This window comes from Brassica napus, chromosome C9, assembly GCF_020379485.1.
Source record: "Brassica napus cultivar Da-Ae chromosome C9, Da-Ae, whole genome shotgun sequence".
Taxonomy (NCBI): Eukaryota; Viridiplantae; Streptophyta; class Magnoliopsida; order Brassicales; family Brassicaceae; genus Brassica; species Brassica napus.
In genome coordinates, this window is record NC_063452.1 from 56,280,046 (window position 1) to 56,298,796 (window position 18,751).

The following is an 18,751-nucleotide window of genomic DNA, read 5'->3' on the forward strand; positions in this document are numbered from 1 at the left end:
AATGTTTTGAAAGTTGATTAATCCAAAAAAAAATTGGTGTATAAAAGTGATCTCACCTCTTTATCAAGAAAGAATTCATATTCATACGTTTTTTTTCTTATCAAGCTTTGTTGTTACCGATTCGAATTTTAAATAAAATGTTTTGAAAGTTGATTAATCCAAAAAAAAATTGGTGTATAAAAGTGATCTCACCTCTTTATCAAGAATCTGAGTGGCAGAATTTTTAGTAAACTCTCATTTTGCCTCTAGCCCAACAGCTCATTGGTGTATCCAATCTTTATCGGGTCTAAAACTATATTTTATGAACTGTACAGCTACGGTTTTCTTTTTCTTTTGTCATCTAACTACAATTTCTTCTTTATATAACTAAAAACCATTTATCTAATATTAAGATTCTTTGTAAAGTAAGATATTAGTATAATAGACTAAAATAACAGTTATGTTGCATTTATAACACATGTGACGACAATTATACTTAATTATGTCAATCTATATAGAGCAAATTTGCCAAATAACATACTGCTAAAAGTACAAAAAGAATATTTAAATGCCCCCATTAACTTTTTTCATGAATATGAAAACATCTCACGAATATGAAAATAGACTAGTAACTTATATTCAGTCATCTCAATCTTTGGATACAAGGAAGCCGGCGGTCCGAAAATACTTCCCATGATATTTTTTTGTTTGCATTATTAATCGAATCCATATGTTTTCTGTATAATTACACGTGTACCGATATCTAATTGATGTAATACCATTATACAAGAAAATCAAATCATAAGAATGTGGACATGATTACGTTAGAAAAGTCGTGATCGGTTGGGATTACGTTACAAAGATGCCTCGCTTAAACTTAAAGATCGACCTTTAGGTTTGGAGTTTTCTCCGCTTTCCTAATCCTTCCAAACCCTAGTTTTTAACTATATATCAATCACATGTTCACAATAATAATGTAAGATTAGTTATTTAGGTTCAAAACGTTAGGCAATGTACATATTTTGATGGCCGTCTAAAAAGAAAAAAACAAAACTATACCTAAGAGCACCATTAGTGGTGTAGTATCTCCACGAACTGTCTAGTTAATTTAATATTCACATTGTTTTTCTGTGTAATTAAAATTAAAGAGAGAGAAAAAAGCAACCATATATTATCTGCCATCCGAAGGATTAAGTCCATTCTCACCGCGTTTTTTAAGAAGGTACGATCTTTTACTATACACTTTTCTTTCTATCTTTTCTAATTTTTAAATAATTTAATCATTAGAGAATTGTGGAAAGATACCACTGCTGCTCCTGTTCTAAAATCCCTTGATGTTTTTCAATTAGTTATTCTTTTGTAGAGGGCAAGAATGATCTAAGTTGGTGATCATTTCCACCGTTGAGCACAGTCTTTTTCAATCACTTAAAAGTTAAAGTTGATTAAATAGCTAACTGCAACATTTTCCACTTCATTAATCATTAAATACAGTATTTGACTAGTGACACAAATATCTCAACACATATGGTTTAGATGCCTCGTGACTAGTTTTTGGTTATATATATTTAAATCAAGTTTGATCAGTATAAAAATTATTTTGAAAAAACAATTTTATCATGTAATATATGATTTATATGTATGGGAAATTATTACGTTCACGATTAATTACACACTACAAATGTAGTTTGTGAGTTGGACCATTTAAATAATAAAATCATTATACGAGAATATCTCGTAATCAATAATTGATTAAAAATGTTTTATGAAGACACTTTATCAACTTCGATTTTTCTTCCTCATTTAAATAATTGAATATAACTTCCCCCACTTAGTTTTCCACATAAAAAGACAATAGTTTTTCCCTGCCCACTCCCGAATGAAAAAAAAAAGAATCTTATACTTTCCGAAGTATTATCACCATAAAAAATCTACATAGAAAAATAAAACAACATAACAACGACATCATCTATTCTATTAAAAGGGAAGCAGTCTTGAGAAATCTACCTATGAAAGTTGTTTGGACCTTTTCTTTTTATTATATTTTGGTCTTCCCCTATATATAAGGTTGTTGGACCTATCTATAACAAGTTATTATATTTTTAGTTATACAATTAATTATTCTAACTATATGTGATTAATAACTAACTATGCATATTTTTTTTTTCTGTTACCATAAAAAAATTAAAACCCTAATATAGTGGGATCACGATTATTGTGATAAAGAAATCAAAAGAATATGTAGCGACTTCTTAAACTATACGAGAATACTATATTAAACAAGATCAATCATTTTAATCCAACTATGATTACCAAATCTAATGACTCTTAAATATACTAACAACTACAAAAATATAAGTTAACAAATAATACCTTTTGAAACACTAACAAATAATATCTATAATATTATTTTTCTTCTTTTAATGAAAATGACTATTTTACAAAATGTTCTTAAAATTACAAAAAAAAATTAATTCTCATTGATGAAAATTTGGTATTTTGGGTTTTGGGATAAAGACTATACATACCCATTAATTAATTTAATTCTTTGCATTCATGATCTATTAAAAATTTCTCATTGTATCAATCTTACTTTTAATTTTATTAATAGGTGTAAACCCATTGTATGCTTCTAAACAAAATAAATAAACAATATACATTTAAATTGCAATAGTATTGATCAATACAAAAATTATAAATTAAAATGCATAACATAAATACAATAAATTTATTTATATGACAAATAAAATAGTTTATTCAGTTTTTTGTAGTATTGTAAAGTATATGAAATGTTTAAAAGGTATTAAAATTATGGTTTTACCGGGTTAATCGGTGTCGGTCCACGGATTAATAGCGAATTTTTTGGTTTTATTGGATTTTAATTAATAAGTTTTCATTGAATACAAATTTTGTGGAAACATATGAGTTTGTAAAAAAATCTGACAGAATGCTACATGAAAAACATAAACCAGTCCGGGTTATATACGACCACTATATTTACCAGTTCGATCACAGATCTGGATCGGATATAAAAATATTTCTTATATCTTAATTCGTTTATAAATCATATATGTACTCCACTAAAAAGAGTTCAATAATTTTAAAAAAGAAATTTCTTCTCACCATTTAAATGGTATTGATGCATTATTAGTCATGATCATTAATATTTGTGAATATATAATTTGTACTTTAAATATTCCGGTACCCATTCAATTTTTGGTTTGATTTTAATTTTGGGTTCTAAAGATATATGATCTGCTCGGTTCTTTTTTTCAGTTTGATACAATTCGATTTGAGATTTCGAATAAATGTACTTAAACTTATACTCTTATATAGAAATTCATCAAAAATTTATATTTAATTTCGAAAACAAACCCGCGCTTTCCAAGCGCGGGTCAAAATCTAGTTCTTTCATTATTATATCAAAAAACCTAACCCCCTTTCATTATTGTTCCCACTGCAACCCAATTTGCTTCCTTGAATGGCAAGTCTTTTCTCCTCACCTCTCACCTCACGTTCTCTCTCTCTTCTCATCAACCTCTTCTTCCTCTTCCTCATCTATCTCCATTTCTCTTCACCAAATCCTCCTCATTCTGGATCCATCAAATACCTGAACTCCCTCGCCGGCGGTGACAGCTGCAGCGAAGGACTAGCCGCCCTTGACGACCACCGTTCAAAGTGTTCTTACATTAGCTCTCAATCAAAATGTGGCCAACAGGGTTACATAGACTATCTCAAGATCTTCTTCTGTGCGTTCGGAGAATCCCCTGTTTTGGGCCATCTAGTTTTATCCATCTGGTTGTTTGTTCTGTTCTACTTGCTCGGAGACACGGCCGCGAGTTACTTCTGTCCTTCTTTGGACAGCTTGTCTGAGGTTTTGAAGCTGTCTCCTACCATGGCTGGAGTTACGCTTCTCTCTCTCGGAAACGGTGCGCCGGATTTGTTCTCAAGCGTCGTCTCTTTCACGAGGTCGAACAACGGTGACTTTGGGCTCAACTCTGTTTTAGGCGGTGCGTTCTTCGTCTCTAGCTTCGTTGTCGGGACGATTTGTTTGTTGATTGGGTCGAGAGATGTCTCTATCGACAAGTACAGCTTTATCCGCGACGTGGTTTTTCTTCTGGTCGCTCTTTGTTGTCTCGGTCTGATCGTTTTCGTCGGCAGAGTAACCATTTGGGTCGCACTTTGTTACCTCTCCATTTATCTCCTCTATGTAGGGTTCTTATCCGCTTCGCATTTCTTGGATCGCAAGAAACCTATATCCGATCAGATTCTTCGTACTAAAGAGGATTTAGCCGAGATGGGCATCCCATTCCTCGGTTATATCGATGAGGAGAAGCCCTTACCGCCTCTAAAAGTTGTTCAAGAAGCAAGAACTCAAGAACAAGAATTCAAGATTGTGATTCTTGATTTGCCACCAAAGCAGCCGTCTTGCTTCTCGGTGCTAGTGAGCATCGTAGGACTACCTCTATATCTCCCCCGTCGGCTCACCATCCCCGTTGTCAGTGAAGAAAAGTGGTCAAGGCCTTGCGCGGTTGTTTCCACAGCCATCGCGCCTGTTCTACTAACCGAACTTTATTGTTCTCATTACAGCGGGTCCAAAAGAAACCTAACACTGTACATAATATCTGGAATAATCGGATTATTCTTCGGTATCTTAGCCTACTTGACGACGGAAAAGTCTCGGCCACCAAAAAAATTCTCATTGGTTTGGCTTCTAGGCGGCTTCACAATGAGTGTGACATGGACATACATCATAGCACAAGAGCTAGTCTCATTGTTAATATCTCTAGGGAATATCTTTGGTATTAGTCCTTCCGTGTTAGGACTAACCGTGCTAGCTTGGGGCAATTCTCTAGGCGATTTAATAGCCAACGTGACTGTGGCGGTTCATGGAGGCAAGGACGGTGCGCAGATAGCACTTTCCGGGTGCTATGCGGGTCCGCTATTCAACACGGTGATTGGACTAGGCGTGCCACTTGTCATAACTTCTTTGGCTGAATATCCCGGGGTCTATATCATCCCAAGTGACAATTCGTTGCTTGAGACACTAGGGTTCTTAATGGTAGGCTTGCTTTGGGCACTTGTGATAATGCCAAAGAAGAAGATGAGGCTTGATCGGCTTGTCGGTGGCGGCTTACTTGCTATTTACCTATGTTTTTTGTTCTTGAGATTGGCTAGGGTTTTCGGAGTGCTTGATATCGACCGGTGAATTTTAAAGTCTTTGTGAATTTTGTAATAGTTGATTGTTAAAGAAGAAATTTGCAAATAGATTAAAGTTGTGGGTCATATTATTCCATAAATTTTATTTATTGTGAATACTATTCAGACAGGGAAGGCTAATTTTGTCTGTTGGTGAACATTCATTATCTGTCAAACTTAGTACCTCACTAGAATTAAGAAAGTATTGGCATGTTGTTCCAGGTTCATTGTTCATGGATTGTAGAAGTATATACAGTACGTCATTAGTATACATTTCTACTACTACTAAGATCAAAGCTCTGTTGACCTGATGATTTTATTTACCAAGAATATCAAACATTTGAAAAGGTCTAGCGTACTAAGTACTATATAAGAACCTGTGAATAAAACAGTATAAATTTACTCGAATGAGACTCTTGATCTTGATCTTATTAACTATATGACTGGCCATAATTTTTTATAAAACTAAATTTTTATCTTGTAAATAACGTATAAGTGTATAATTGTTTGGCTGGTTGTGGTTTTGTCTCAACGTATTAATTAAAACAGTAAGGAAGACAAACCTCTGATTTAAACTAAAAAGTCTCAGTTAGGTAAAATCAACCGGAATGAAGCAGATTTTACCTAATTAAATGTAAAGCCCCTAATCAACTTATATGATAATAAGGGACATTATTGCTAAGTGTCGAATTTCGAATTATTAGAAAAAGGCCAAAATTTGGATTTATCCTAACTACAAAGAAACAATTTGCAGACAAACAAGAAAAATGTGCCAAATTATTATGCACAGGACTCATGAGATAAGGAAATTTAATATAATAGAAAAAAACACATCTTATCTTAAGTTTATTTTTTAATAATGCAAATTGGCTAAAAGGGACAAGTATTGTCCATTCAACCAACTCCCACACTTCTGGGAAATGGACTATAATAATTCCCTGTAAAATAAATCAAATATATTTCCATGAAAGAAAAACAAAATACACTATAAACAGGATATACATATAAGAGTGTGGGTATGTTTACTGTTACTTCATGCATGATTAGAAGATTGTTGTCTCGTCGAGTATCTGACACCTATTCAAATTCTAGCTACTCAATTTGAATTCCATAACTATAAAATACATTACATATTTATGTATCCCATACTCGAGATATAAATGAAAAACTGTACTATTCATATCGGACAGAGTGAACCTTTAAATTAACCCCACACTTTATGACCAATCAAAGTGACACATAGATTATTAATTAAAAAATATTAAATTAAATAAAAAATAGCTACAAAAAATAAAAACGCTAAATTTAACGATGTTAACGCTTCCAGCTAAACCCTAAATCTTAAATTCTAAACCCTATACTCTAAATTCTAAACCCAAATCCAAACCCCTAAACCCAAACCCTATACCCTAAACCCTAATCATAGATCCTAAACCCAAATTATATACCCTAAACCCAAAAACTAGACTATAAACCTAAACTCTAAACCCTAAACCTAAATCCTACACCCTAAACCCAAACCATAAACTTTAAACTCTAATCTTAGACCCTAAACCCTAATCCTAGACACTAAACCCAAATTATATACCTTAAACCCAAAAAATAGACTATAAACCTAAACCCTATACCCTAAACCCAAGTCTTAGACTCTAAACCCAAACCGTAAACTTTAACCCAAACCCTATAGCATCTAAGTTTGGGGTTTGAGTGTAGGGTTTACCATTTGGGTTTTAGGTCTAGGATTTGGGTTTAGGGTATAGGTTTTGGGTTTAGGATTTACGGTTTGGGATTAGGATTTACCGTTTGGACTTATAGTTAATGTTTTGGGTTTAGGATATATAATTTGGATTTAAGGTTTACGGTTTGGGTTTAGGGTCTAAGACTTGGGTTTAGAGTATAGAGTTTAGGTTTATAGTCTAGTTTTTGGGTTTAGGGTATATAATTTGGGTTTAGGGTCTAAGATTAGGTTTTAGAGTATAGGGTTTGAGTTTAAGGGTTTGGATTTGGGTTTAGAATTTAGGGTATAGGGTTTAGAATTTAAGATTTAGGGTTTAGATTTTAGCTGGAAGCGTTAGTGTCGTTAAAATTAGCGTTTTTAGTTTTTGTAACTATTTTTTGTTTAATTTAAGGGAATCAATTTTGTATACTACAGAGCCTATTATCTTTTAATGAATTAAAGGCCATCCATAACTCAAGTAGTCAAGTGTAACAAATCATTGATGAAAGTTAAAACTATAACGTTGTATCAACCAAGACTGTATCCATTTCTGATGAAAACATGTTATAAATCAACATTAGTCACCCATACGTGTATACAAAATTGATTCCCTTCACAGTGTAGAAGATCATACAAAGTACAAACACAAGTTACATAATGAAACTGTGAGTTGAAATCAAAAGGTTAGTGAGAATCTCCAACTGTCTGTACAATTCTTATAGACAAAGAAGCCAAGTAAATAACCAAAAGCCCTATACCCATCAAAGCACCAAGCCTCATTCTATTACTAAACAGAACCAAGAACGACCAAACTAGTCCTATAACCAAAAACCCAAGACTCTCCAACACACGTGGATCCGTCTTAATCACAATGCTCGACGGATAAATCTCCCACGCGCATCCCACAAGCGACACCCCTAGAGCAAACAGCGTATTAAAGATCGGACCAGCGTAACATCCCGACACAGCCACTTGAGCTCCTTCGTCACCATCGTGCAGCGCCATCGTCACATTGGTTATAAGATCTCCTATAGAGTTCCCCCAAGCGAGGACCGTGAGGCCTAAGATCGAAGGGCTTACACCGAAGATGTAACCTAGCGAAGTCAAAAGCGCGACCAGCTCTTGCGCTGATATGTAACTCCACGTCATGCTCATTACAAACCCTCCTACTAACCAAGGTAGTAACCACTTCTTCGGTGGGTTTGACTTCTTGGTCGTGGCTCCTGCTACAATACCGAGAACTATACCGACCGAACACCCGGTTATATACACAACCCCTGCCTCAAAACTTGTCGGATTCCGCTTCCAGTTCCATAGAAACGACAACAGAACCGGAGCAAACGTGACTGAAGCAACAGCTATTGGTTTAGACCATCTCTCTTCACTCACGACAGGAATAGTCAATCTCCTCGGCAAGTAGAGAGGCAAAGTGATAACCCGAACAACCAACTTCCAGTAACATCTCCCATCATCAACAACAACGACAACAGCATCTTCATCGAGATCACCTCTCTGCAAGATTGGTTCACCAAGACTGCTATCCCTTTTATGAACCGACTCAACATCAAACTCACAGCTCTCTCCACCAAACCTCCAAGAGAGATACACAAAGACAACATAAACAGCGTACAGCGAACAGAACCCAAGAGCTCCCCAGAGATTGATCTTCCCATAGACCAAGATCAAAGCCAAGGAGCCAACCGCAGAGCAGAAGAAGCAAACGTCTCTTATAAAAGCAGACCTCTCTATCCTAACCCTTCTCCTATGCAACGAAACGCTTATAATCCCAACGACAACGCAGGTAACAAAAGAAGAGCCTCCAACAACAGTGTTGAGACCGACATCGTAAGTACCTTTTGACTCCCCCATGAAAGAGACCAAACTAGCGAACAGATCAGGAGCGCCGTTACCGAGAGAGAGAAGCGTTACGCCGGCGACGGTTGGAGACAAATTTAAGAGCTTTGAGAGAGACTCGAGAGACGAACAGAAGTACTCAGAAGCTGTGTGACCCAAGACGTAGAAGAGGACGAGAAGCCAGAGGAAGAGGAGGGACTGACCCAGTAATGGGAACCCATCGAAGTTGCAGTAGAGGAAGGAGAGGTAGTCGATGAAGCCTTGGCTCGCGCAAGGGTTGATTGATTTCAGGTAAGAGCACTTTGATTTGTAGTCGTGAAAGTGATTCAGAGCACTGCAATTGTTGTCTGATTTAGGTCTCAGGGCGCTGGAATCAACGGGGCTTGTGAGGAGGAGACACGAGAGGAGGATGAGGAATGAGTAGCCGGAGCGGATTGGAGAAAATGGATATCCCATCAATCAGGTGAAATCTGGAACTCGAGAAAAACAGAGCAAACCGGATCAAAACAGAGTAAACCGGATCAAAACAGATCAAACGGCAAAGGTGAGATTTTTACAAAGGAAATGAAAATCTATTTAATGGGTTTGTCTCAATAGATCATGAAACGAGCTCAACGTGGAGACAGAGGGAGAGAGGGAGATAAAGCACTGACCTTTAATAAGATTTGGATAAAGCAAAGAAGGAAGGAATCTACTGGATTGCGGAAGAGTTCTCGTAGGGAAGAAGACACGCACACACACACTTGAAGAGGACCTGTTGAAGACAAACGTCAGGAAACAGAGAATCCGAATTGTATTTTAGTTTTGTTATATAAAAAGTTTTAAACTCTTTGTCATTACCCTTTTGGGGGCATCGGTGTATATGGAAATGAGCATATGTGTCGCATTCACGATCAGCCGTGCGTCACTGTCCCATTCCATTACGTTTTCAAGGAAAGGGATAGGAAGACGAGGCTTTATTTAGCTTTTCCACAGTTAAACTATTATTTTAAGAAGCCGACCAGCGTATCTTTTCGTGCTTTTTGTTTGCTATCAATAACCGATCAAAATCAAACCGGTTTAAGATTCAAACCGGAATTGCTCGTTGAATATGCCCGAGTTACAAAATGAAAACGGTATGTTTTAACTTATACCGGATATAGTTTAGTTTTGAATGCTTTTATTTGAATTATTGATGATGTTTTGATGAAAATATATAACATTAATTTTGATGTTTTTGATGAAAATTATAGTATTTGCTTCTTTAGTGGAATTTCATTAACTATGTGAACTCTTTTCTTAGTCATTGGTAATAGAGCTTAGATCACCGACTCTAGTCTGTTACGTCCAGTTCCATAATTTAGGATAACTTGAAAATGTATTAACAAGAAGAAATTAATAGTCTAGTGGCATTCTAGTAGAATGGGAGACTGGTAACTTCCAAATTAATTTATATATAGATATTACAAACAGGTTGAGCCAGCAACAATAAAGATAAACAAAACTGCCAGAAAAAGGCAGACTTAAAAGTTAAAAAAAATTATCAATATATAAAAATGATTGAAAAGAGTATTTTTAGAGTGTATATGTACACATGAAAATTTAGACCAATTAGGTTTTCATATTTTGCCATGTCAGCTCCACTTAAATCTCTCAATCTTCGTGAATTAGTCGATCAATCTCTTTATTACTCAAACATAACTTTTATGTTCACTTTTCTATTTTTATAATTTTCATTCCATGATTATGTCTCATGTCTCTCTCTTTCTCTTTTCAGATTGACTCACAAATTTATTTAACCAAACAATAAAAAAAAATTATACTTGAAAAATAAAGATGACTGATCACAGAATTGTATTTGTAAATGCTTGAGAATGATAGAAAGCACTTTTTGATTATTGTTGGAGATGAAGATTTTCTTACTTGCATAGAAGGATTCAAAGATGCATACTTCATGCTTGCTGAACCTAAAGATGCGTAAATGGATTTGAGCGTCTCACGATAAGAATGGGAAACTATGGTGTTTGGAGGTGAACCTTGATATAAGATTGTGGCTGGGAGCAGCACAAATCAGCATTTGATTATCAGGTTTCATTTTCATTTTATTGTTTTGCCGAATTTATGTATGTTATGTGTGTCAATTTAAAATTTAATCGGCTTCTACGAACGAAGATAATTTTTTATTAATAAATTTTAAACAACATTGTCTTGAAATAATTGTAACAAATCTATTATGACAAAATCTTATGAGATGTTATGATATACTATTCTGTAAAAAAAAATTGTTACTATGAGATCTTTATTTAAATGTTTTCAACCTCCAATTCTCTTTGAGACAATAAAGACAATCAATAATGAATTTCCAATTAATAATTAACCTATAATTAAATCTTTCAAATGAAAGAAATAGTTGAAATTTATTTGTTATTTTGCATCCATATGTTGAAGTGGTGGTTCATGTGTTTCATCTAAAAAGCTCATACTATAAGATTTGTTTTATTTAAAACGATGAAGTGTTGTTGCAATCTAAACATGATTATGTTGAATAAGATGGTGAATGTTCTGAATTTGTTATTGTTTGAGCTTAGTTTTGATCGATTAAATATATTTTGGATAAGAGTCTCCAAGTTTATTTTAAAATGATTGCCTTAAATTTTTTCAAATGATGTTAGTTTTTCTGAATGAACATCTACAAATAAATCAATTTACTATTAGAATGCATTTTTGATGTGTACTAGTGTTGCCCAGATTTTTTTTTCATTTGCGCCAAGTAATATCATATACTATATAATTAGAAATTTCTTTCTATTTAAAGTGTTTATTAAGCAAAACAAAAATAATTACATGTTTTAATCTATCTTACTTAATACTTACTGTAAATCTAACGAGAAAAAGATAATTAACTTATGTGAATGATCTAATACAATCAAACTTTTGAAATATGAGAAATTATATACGTGATTTAGTTAAGATTGAAATATGGAAAACTAGTTGGTGCTAACGATTCATTAAAAAATATAGTTTTGACATGATATTATTCTAGTTGTAAGTTAAAGTTAGATTATCTAGATTTATGGCATATAATAGATATAATATTTTTGGCTAAAATATTTTAATTTTTTAAGTTGATGTTATGTTTTAATCATCATTTAATTAAATATATCATTAGATATATTCTCTTCTATTCAAAATAATTTTATATGGTCACATTTACGACCTGATGAACATCATTAAACGTCATAACAATAAATGCAACTTTATTCATTTAAAAACTTTACCCATACATTTTTTATTTCGAGTTTCTAGTTAAAAAATATATCTCAGTAGTTAGACTATTCGAGACTAAGTACGAAATATTTTATATCTAAATGCAACTTTAATGGCAAAATGAATAGTATATGGCAAATAGATAATGGAAAACAACAAACACAACAACTTAGTATTATGCAATATTTAAACTTAAACTCTATAAAAATACAATTATCTTATTAGATAATCTATAATAATCTATAAATTGTTTTGTCGAACTTTTATAGAAATGTAAAATCTAGTTAAATGTTTAAATTAAAAAAAATATCAAAACTATTTTGAAATCATAAACCAATAAAATCCCCTAAATCTAGTTAATTAAACTGAAGAGAAGCAAAAGCATGTAAACAAAAATAAACAGAATGAGCAGAAAACAGAAAACTTGAGATATTGCAAAGGTATGATTGAACTTCAGTGCGCCATATGTTAAGAATTTATTTGGTTTGTTAGAATATAAAAGTTGAAAAAATAATTAATATAGCGATATATAATCTATATTACAATCTATATTACTGAGATAAAGATAAAGTTAACAAAGGAATTAATAGTCGCATGAAGATAATTGTGTCATGAAGTGGACTTTTACTTTACAAAATGAGAACGAAAACGAGCAAGACGGTGGAGAGATGAGGATTTCCAATTTAGTAAAAGTTTTTTTTTTTTTTTTTGCTTTAAATGGTTAGGATAATGTTTGTTTCGAATTAAAATCGAAGATAAATATATACAGATCAACTAGCAGGTGAATGGGACTTGTCAGTGTGAACCGTGGCCGGTGAAAGTATTCAAGTCTTGAGAGCAACGCGGTCTTCAAACGCGTCTCTTTTTTTTTGCTTTACATTGATTCTTTAATTGTGTGATTTATTCATTGCTTGAGAGCTAAGTTGTCTAAGTCAGTATATGCGATGCCATTAACACAAGAACCAACACGTACGCCCCCCTCAATGGAAAGACCCATATACTATTTTCTTAATTTTTGTAAATAAAGTTAGACTAGACGATAATCCGCGCTAAGGGTGGGCATTTCGGTTATTTTCTCTGTTCGGTTCGGTTTGGTTAGTTCGGTTCTAGTATTTTTCCAACTGAAGTAAACCATAGTTAACTTGGTTCGGTTTGTGTTCGGTTCGGTTTATATTCGGTTCGGTTTGTATTCGGTTCAGTTTGTTTTTTGGATCGGTTTAATTAGATTCTTCTTAGTTTAATTTTTCTAAGAGAGATTATGTTTTACAACATAAATTATGTAAACATAACTATGTGAACTAAATTCAATATAAAACTGAAAAAAAAACTTTTTAAAAGTCACAAAAATTATATATAAGAATTAAAACAAATGAAAATTAACTAAAGTAAAAAAAAATCAACATCATTAGTAATGTCTCTTATATCATTAAAATTAAAAAACCTGCAATGAATGAAATATTTTAAATCAAATATTTTGATTATTACGTATTAGGTTAGAAGAATATATGTTAATGAATAAAAATGGAAAATATGTGGTTTAGTATTAGAATTTTAGTATATTGGTATTACTAATTTTTTTAATTTAAATAATTACAAAAACACATCGGTTTCTCGGTTCGGTTCGGTTTTAAACCGAACCGAACTGAACCATTCGGGTTAGGGAAATCTTCAACCGAATGGTTTGAAATAGACTTTGGTTCGGTTTGAATCGGTTTCGGTTCGGTTGGTTCGGTTCGGTTTTGTTGCCCACCACTAATCTGCGCGCATGCGCAGGGTTAGTTTTTATAATAGTGTTTGTTTATTGAATGGTTTGAACATTTTGCAACACTTTAATCTTTATTGATTATAAAATGACGAATACAATATTTGTCTCTTAAATATATCATTATTGTTGAAGAGTTAACGTATTACATCTTATTTTAATTATTTTTAAGACTTCATGCACAAAAGAAAATTAAGTTTCGCGGCTCACACAAATCACCAAAACCAAGTAGGCAACATCGATTGTATATGACGAAAGTAGGTTAGGTTTTCTGCTCTCGGTTTGTTTACTATTGACTCTGCATAAGTGATTTCATTTTCTACCTCTGTAAAATTGTACTTTCGTTCTCGTCTTTGTTTCACTGATATGAGTTAACTTTTTTTTTTTAATCCTTCTATGAATTCGGTGAATTACATGAGTATCAATTTAAAAAAAAGTTCATTGATATGAGTTAAGTTTCTTTTTTAAATTCTTCTATGAATTTGGTCAATTACATAAGTATTAATTTAAAAAGTGGACATCTGTAAAAAATAGTTTACTCCAAAATCAAAATTTAGAAAAAAAAATGACCGGCAAAGTATATTAACATGTCAATGTTCAAATCTAATATATCAAACTGTTATAGAATATAAGTGAAGACTCGATATATAAATGTATGTCTAGTATATATTCACCAGTTCGGTCTAAAAATCATTTAATTCTAGAAAAACAAAACAAATTACTTATTTCACCAATTCAGGTAATATTTGAATCCGAACGGGTAATATATGAACATGAATTAATATCTGAAGATAACCAAACATAAGTATATTTAACCCTATATTTCTAGTTTACTTCTCTTATTTTATTCAAAATATTTATATTAATGATGTTTATAGCTCAAAATTAGATACTATTCATATAATTATATAATTATGGACAAAATCATTTGTTACTCACTTAAAACACATATCAAATTCTTGTTTCTTGCATTAACAAAAGTTACATCTAAAATTTCAAAACAACAACTAAATTAGTGTCTTTTTGTTTACAGTTTTTTATCTCCAAACCTATTAATAGTTTAATATTTTAAAAATTAGAACACCAGTTAAATTAAAATATATTTAAATACAAAAAACTTAAACAATGAATAATTTATTTATTTTTCTTCAAAATTTAAATATCTGAACCCGATCCCAAAATCTTTGAATCCGAACATAAAATATCCGAACCCGACTCAAAGTATAGATATAGCCGAACGGATTTTATACCTTTATACAGATATACCCGATACGAACTCGAACTCGAACGTGTATCTGAACGCCCACCCCTACGATATATGATCATTTGTATCTTGCTTGAACAAAAAAAGTTAAACCATTGATCACAAAATTTTTAGTGTGGACTTTAACCATTTTTAGTAATTTACAGTCATTTTTAAAAATTTAAAATATAACATATAAGAAAAAATATAAATATTTTTTATTATATACTTAATGTGATTTTTAATTTCTTTTAATAGTATAAAATTAAAAAAAAAAAAAGAGGTTAGAAAAATTGTTATCAAATATGTATTATTCATAATCATTAATTGTTATATATGTTAACCATATTAAGTAATTCTGTAGCTTTTATTTAAGGAAATAAAAAATATTCTTTTGTACACTACTAATTAATTTGATAGTTAGTTTAATAAAAAACATAGTATATGTTTATATGGACCAACTTATTTTTTAACAATTCTAAAAATTATTTTCGTGATGACACGTGGCTATGAAAACACGTTGCTCCAAGATTAATATACAGGGGATATTGTAGATAATGAAATCTTACATGGAGAGATCAACTTTGAATGCAAAGCCGGACCTCACAAGCTATGGGCCAGAAGCGAAAAGATGTTGGGCTTATTAGTTACTGAATACAAGAAGAAATTACAAAATGAAGAGTGTAAACTTGATACGACTGGCCTTGAATAAAAGCGGGCCAAGCACTTTGAAATCTCAGATTCTCAGGACACTTTTGATGATGATTTCGAGTTGTACCATTAGTAAAGTATGAGTATTAGAGTATTAGCATTTATATAATTTAGTTTCACACCTCCAAAATCATGGAACTGCATATCAGAACGTAAACGTTTTCGAAATGGTAAAATGTACTTGTTCACATGTTTTTTTGTCGTGATGATGATGATTACTATGCTTTATTGACTAGAGAAAGTGTACTATTCGCTTGGTTGGATATGATTATGCATAACTAAAGGTTTTTTAACGTGTTATTTATCACGCAACATTTATACATAGGTAATAGGTTACGCATTTAGATACAGACAGAGATAAAGACAATGGAAACCGAAAAAAAAGAAATTAAAATAGGAAAATGATGAAAACTGAATCCATCTTTGTCTTACTTTTTGTACGTAAATTCCTTCTATAGCATCTTTTGCATGTGAGGCTAAACAATATCCAATCTACAAAGTCTATAAGGTTGAAAGAGCCTCAATGAAATCGAAAAAGAAAAACAAAAAAAAGTATGTTTCTATACTAAGTTGATATATTCTTCCGCATCTCTACATGTATGTTATCTCCTGTTCCTCCTCCGGCTGTCTCATTTCATTATCAGCTAATCTTTTATTCTCTTCTACATTTTGCCGCGCAATACGTTCTGAAATCGTGTTGTCAAAGTTAACTCCTTCTGGATTGGCAGCATAAGCTACAAAGTAAGCCATAACACATGCTTGCAGCCAAGCAGATGAAACTCTCCCCTGAAACACACACACACACACACACACCATAACACAAGTTACATGAGCTAAGCCGTTTCAATTCCTTTTTCCCTTTTGTTTTGATAATGAAACCTTACCACAAAGTATCCGATGACGAAGGCATAGAGAGTCAGCTGAAAGAAGTAGTCCTTATGAATATTAAACTCCCATATACCAGCAGTCAACGCAGAGATCGCCCCAATGCCAAAGGCGCTGAGGAAGCAGATGGAACTAGTGAGGTCAGCATCTACGAGCTCCTCCAACCCAACCGTTCTCCTAAACTCTTGCCACGCATCTCTCGACGCTTGCACAAAGCCTTTGTTGTGAACTCCCACATGAACAAACCCGTATCTGTTTCCGACTAAGACCATATGATTAGCAACCCAAGCGCAGTCCCCATGACTTGCATACATGGTCCAGTCGCTGCTGTTGCCTCCCCTATTAATAGTTCGGATCATTCCCCTGATGACTACAAAAACCGGAACGAGCGTTGAGCCAATACAAACGCTCCCGAGCTGGCTTCTCAGTGTCGTACAAAGAGCATCACATGCGTTTATGACGTCATAGTTAGCAAAGTGTGCGTACGCAGCTTTCGAGACGGCGACTACTTGTACGTTCTTGAGAACTTGCATCGTCCAGGCAAGGCTTATCATTATCAAAGAGATGAAAAGAATGTCTACTAGACCTTTTCTTGTAGCGGTAGCTCCACCGATTCCCGCCGCCAAGAAGGAAGAGTAAAGGACGCTTAAGATCGATGAAACGACAGCTATGACTCTGGTTCTTGGAGGTAGAACGGATGTGGAGAGTGCCGTTATCGTGAAGGTGAACTCGCGCCTCCTACGAGTAACGAAGAGCCAGGAATGGATTGCCTGAGCGAAGCTAAAGAGGATAAGTGGCCCGCCGATCCCCGGAACAAACGTTTTGCCGTAGATTACAAGGAAGATCCCGACGGAGAATGTGAGTAGAGGTGCGAGAATGATCGTGGCTTTGGCTGTTGCTGCTATGTTCCAGAGGAAGAGGCATTGCCAGGATAAAGAGAGGAGTCCGGAGAGAGCGACGGAGGAAAGGAGAGGGGTGTACCATTTCTTGGGGTGGAAGTTAGGTGATTTTGTGAAGAGTAGGCCTCTGAGGGTGAGTAAGATGACTAGGGCTGAGATTAGGATGAGTTGCGAGTAGAAAATATCTGCGAAGAGGCATCTGAAGAATCTTCCGGTTAGGGTTTGTGGTTGTTGTTGTTGTGCGGCGGCGGTGGGAGATGCTACGGTTTGTTGTTGTGCGGAGGCGGGAGATGCTAGGCTTTGTTCGATTTCCTGCAAAAATGCGAAAAGATAAGAGGGAGAAGAATCAGTAGTACTCGGAGATAGAGAGGGAGGGTGACTTGTGGTTAAAGAATGTGAAGAAAGTAATAAACCATTGAGAAAGACGACGGTGTGTGTCTCGGTTTTCTTGCGGCGGGAACGGTGACTAAGGGTCAAAGAGACGAGAGAGGTGAAGCGAGAAGTGATGACAGCGAAAGAATCACAGAAAGAGAGATGGAGATTTTATATAGAGAGTGAGATCTTGATCTTTTGTTCTTGAAGCCTTCACGTGAGTCGCAAGGCAATTATTTGTTATTATGAGAAGTTAGTTATTCAACATCTCTCTAACTTCGAGTTAGAGCTGATTAACTCTCTGTTAAAGGGCCAGCAGTTGAGGTCTAGAGGGTTCGATCATTTTGTATAAATAAGAAGGGTAGAGAGTTGTAAAACCCTAAGAGAATAAATCATAAAACTTCAGTCTTTATAATCTCAAATATCAGATTCTCTGTTTTACCTTTATGGTATCAGAGCACAGGGAGTAGATCATGGATGGCAATCAAGAAGTTCTATCGGCTTCGGCCCTCACCTTGAAACTAAAGGATGGAAACTATCTCTTGTGGAAATTGCAGTTTGAACAGTTTCTCTCTAGTCAATTGCTTCTGGGTCATGTTATTGGAGCTATGCCGAGACCTCTCCCAACGGTCTCTGTTCGTCAAGATGATGTTGTCACTGATGAAATCAATCCGGAGTTCAATAAGTGGATGCAGAAGGATCAACTCATTCTCGCTTGGCTGTACGGTACTCTATCTGAGGATGCTCTGAAACGGTGTTTGGCCTGCACACGGCTCAGGAGGTCTGGTTAACTCTGCCGAAGAAATACAATCGGGTCTCAGCTACTAGAAAACTGGATCTACAAAGGAGGGTCAAGACAACGGTGAAAGGAGAAAAGACTATGACGA

General features: G+C 34.2%; 3 protein-coding genes across 4 annotated transcripts; 1 reads left to right on the forward strand and 2 right to left on the reverse strand.

Annotated features, from left to right (window-relative positions):
- The first annotated feature begins 3,370 nt into the window (after positions 1-3,370).
- Positions 3,371-5,297, forward strand: LOC106387751 (cation/calcium exchanger 1-like). The gene has a single exon (XM_013827661.3). The coding sequence runs from the start codon at positions 3,458-3,460 to the stop codon at positions 5,183-5,185; it is 1,728 nt and encodes a 575-aa protein (XP_013683115.2). The 5' UTR covers positions 3,371-3,457; the 3' UTR covers positions 5,186-5,297.
- Positions 5,298-7,486: 2,189 nt separating this feature from the next.
- Positions 7,487-9,702, reverse strand: LOC106426099 (cation/calcium exchanger 2-like). 2 transcript variants are annotated; one of them, XM_013866815.3, is made up of 3 exons: positions 9,587-9,702; positions 9,400-9,500; positions 7,487-9,216 (listed from the first exon to the last, which is right to left on the reverse strand). In XM_013866815.3, exon 3 carries the CDS (start codon positions 9,200-9,202, stop codon positions 7,577-7,579), a length of 1,626 nt encoding a protein of 541 aa, XP_013722269.2. In that variant the 5' UTR covers positions 9,203-9,216; positions 9,400-9,500; positions 9,587-9,702; the 3' UTR covers positions 7,487-7,576. The 2 variants fall into 2 exon arrangements, with proteins under 2 accessions (XP_013722269.2, XP_013722268.2); XM_013866814.3 differs by lacking the exon at positions 9,587-9,702 and having other exon boundaries at positions 9,400-9,581.
- A 5,745-nt stretch (positions 9,703-15,447) lies between these two features.
- On the reverse strand, positions 15,448-18,198 carry LOC106383797 (protein PNS1-like). The gene is made up of 3 exons (XM_048769074.1): positions 17,906-18,198; positions 16,593-17,804; positions 15,448-16,494 (listed from the first exon to the last, which is right to left on the reverse strand). The coding sequence occupies exons 1-3, from the start codon at positions 17,906-17,908 to the stop codon at positions 16,300-16,302; spliced, it is 1,410 nt and encodes a 469-aa protein (XP_048625031.1). The 5' UTR covers positions 17,909-18,198; the 3' UTR covers positions 15,448-16,299.
- Positions 18,199-18,751: the final 553 nt, after the last annotated feature.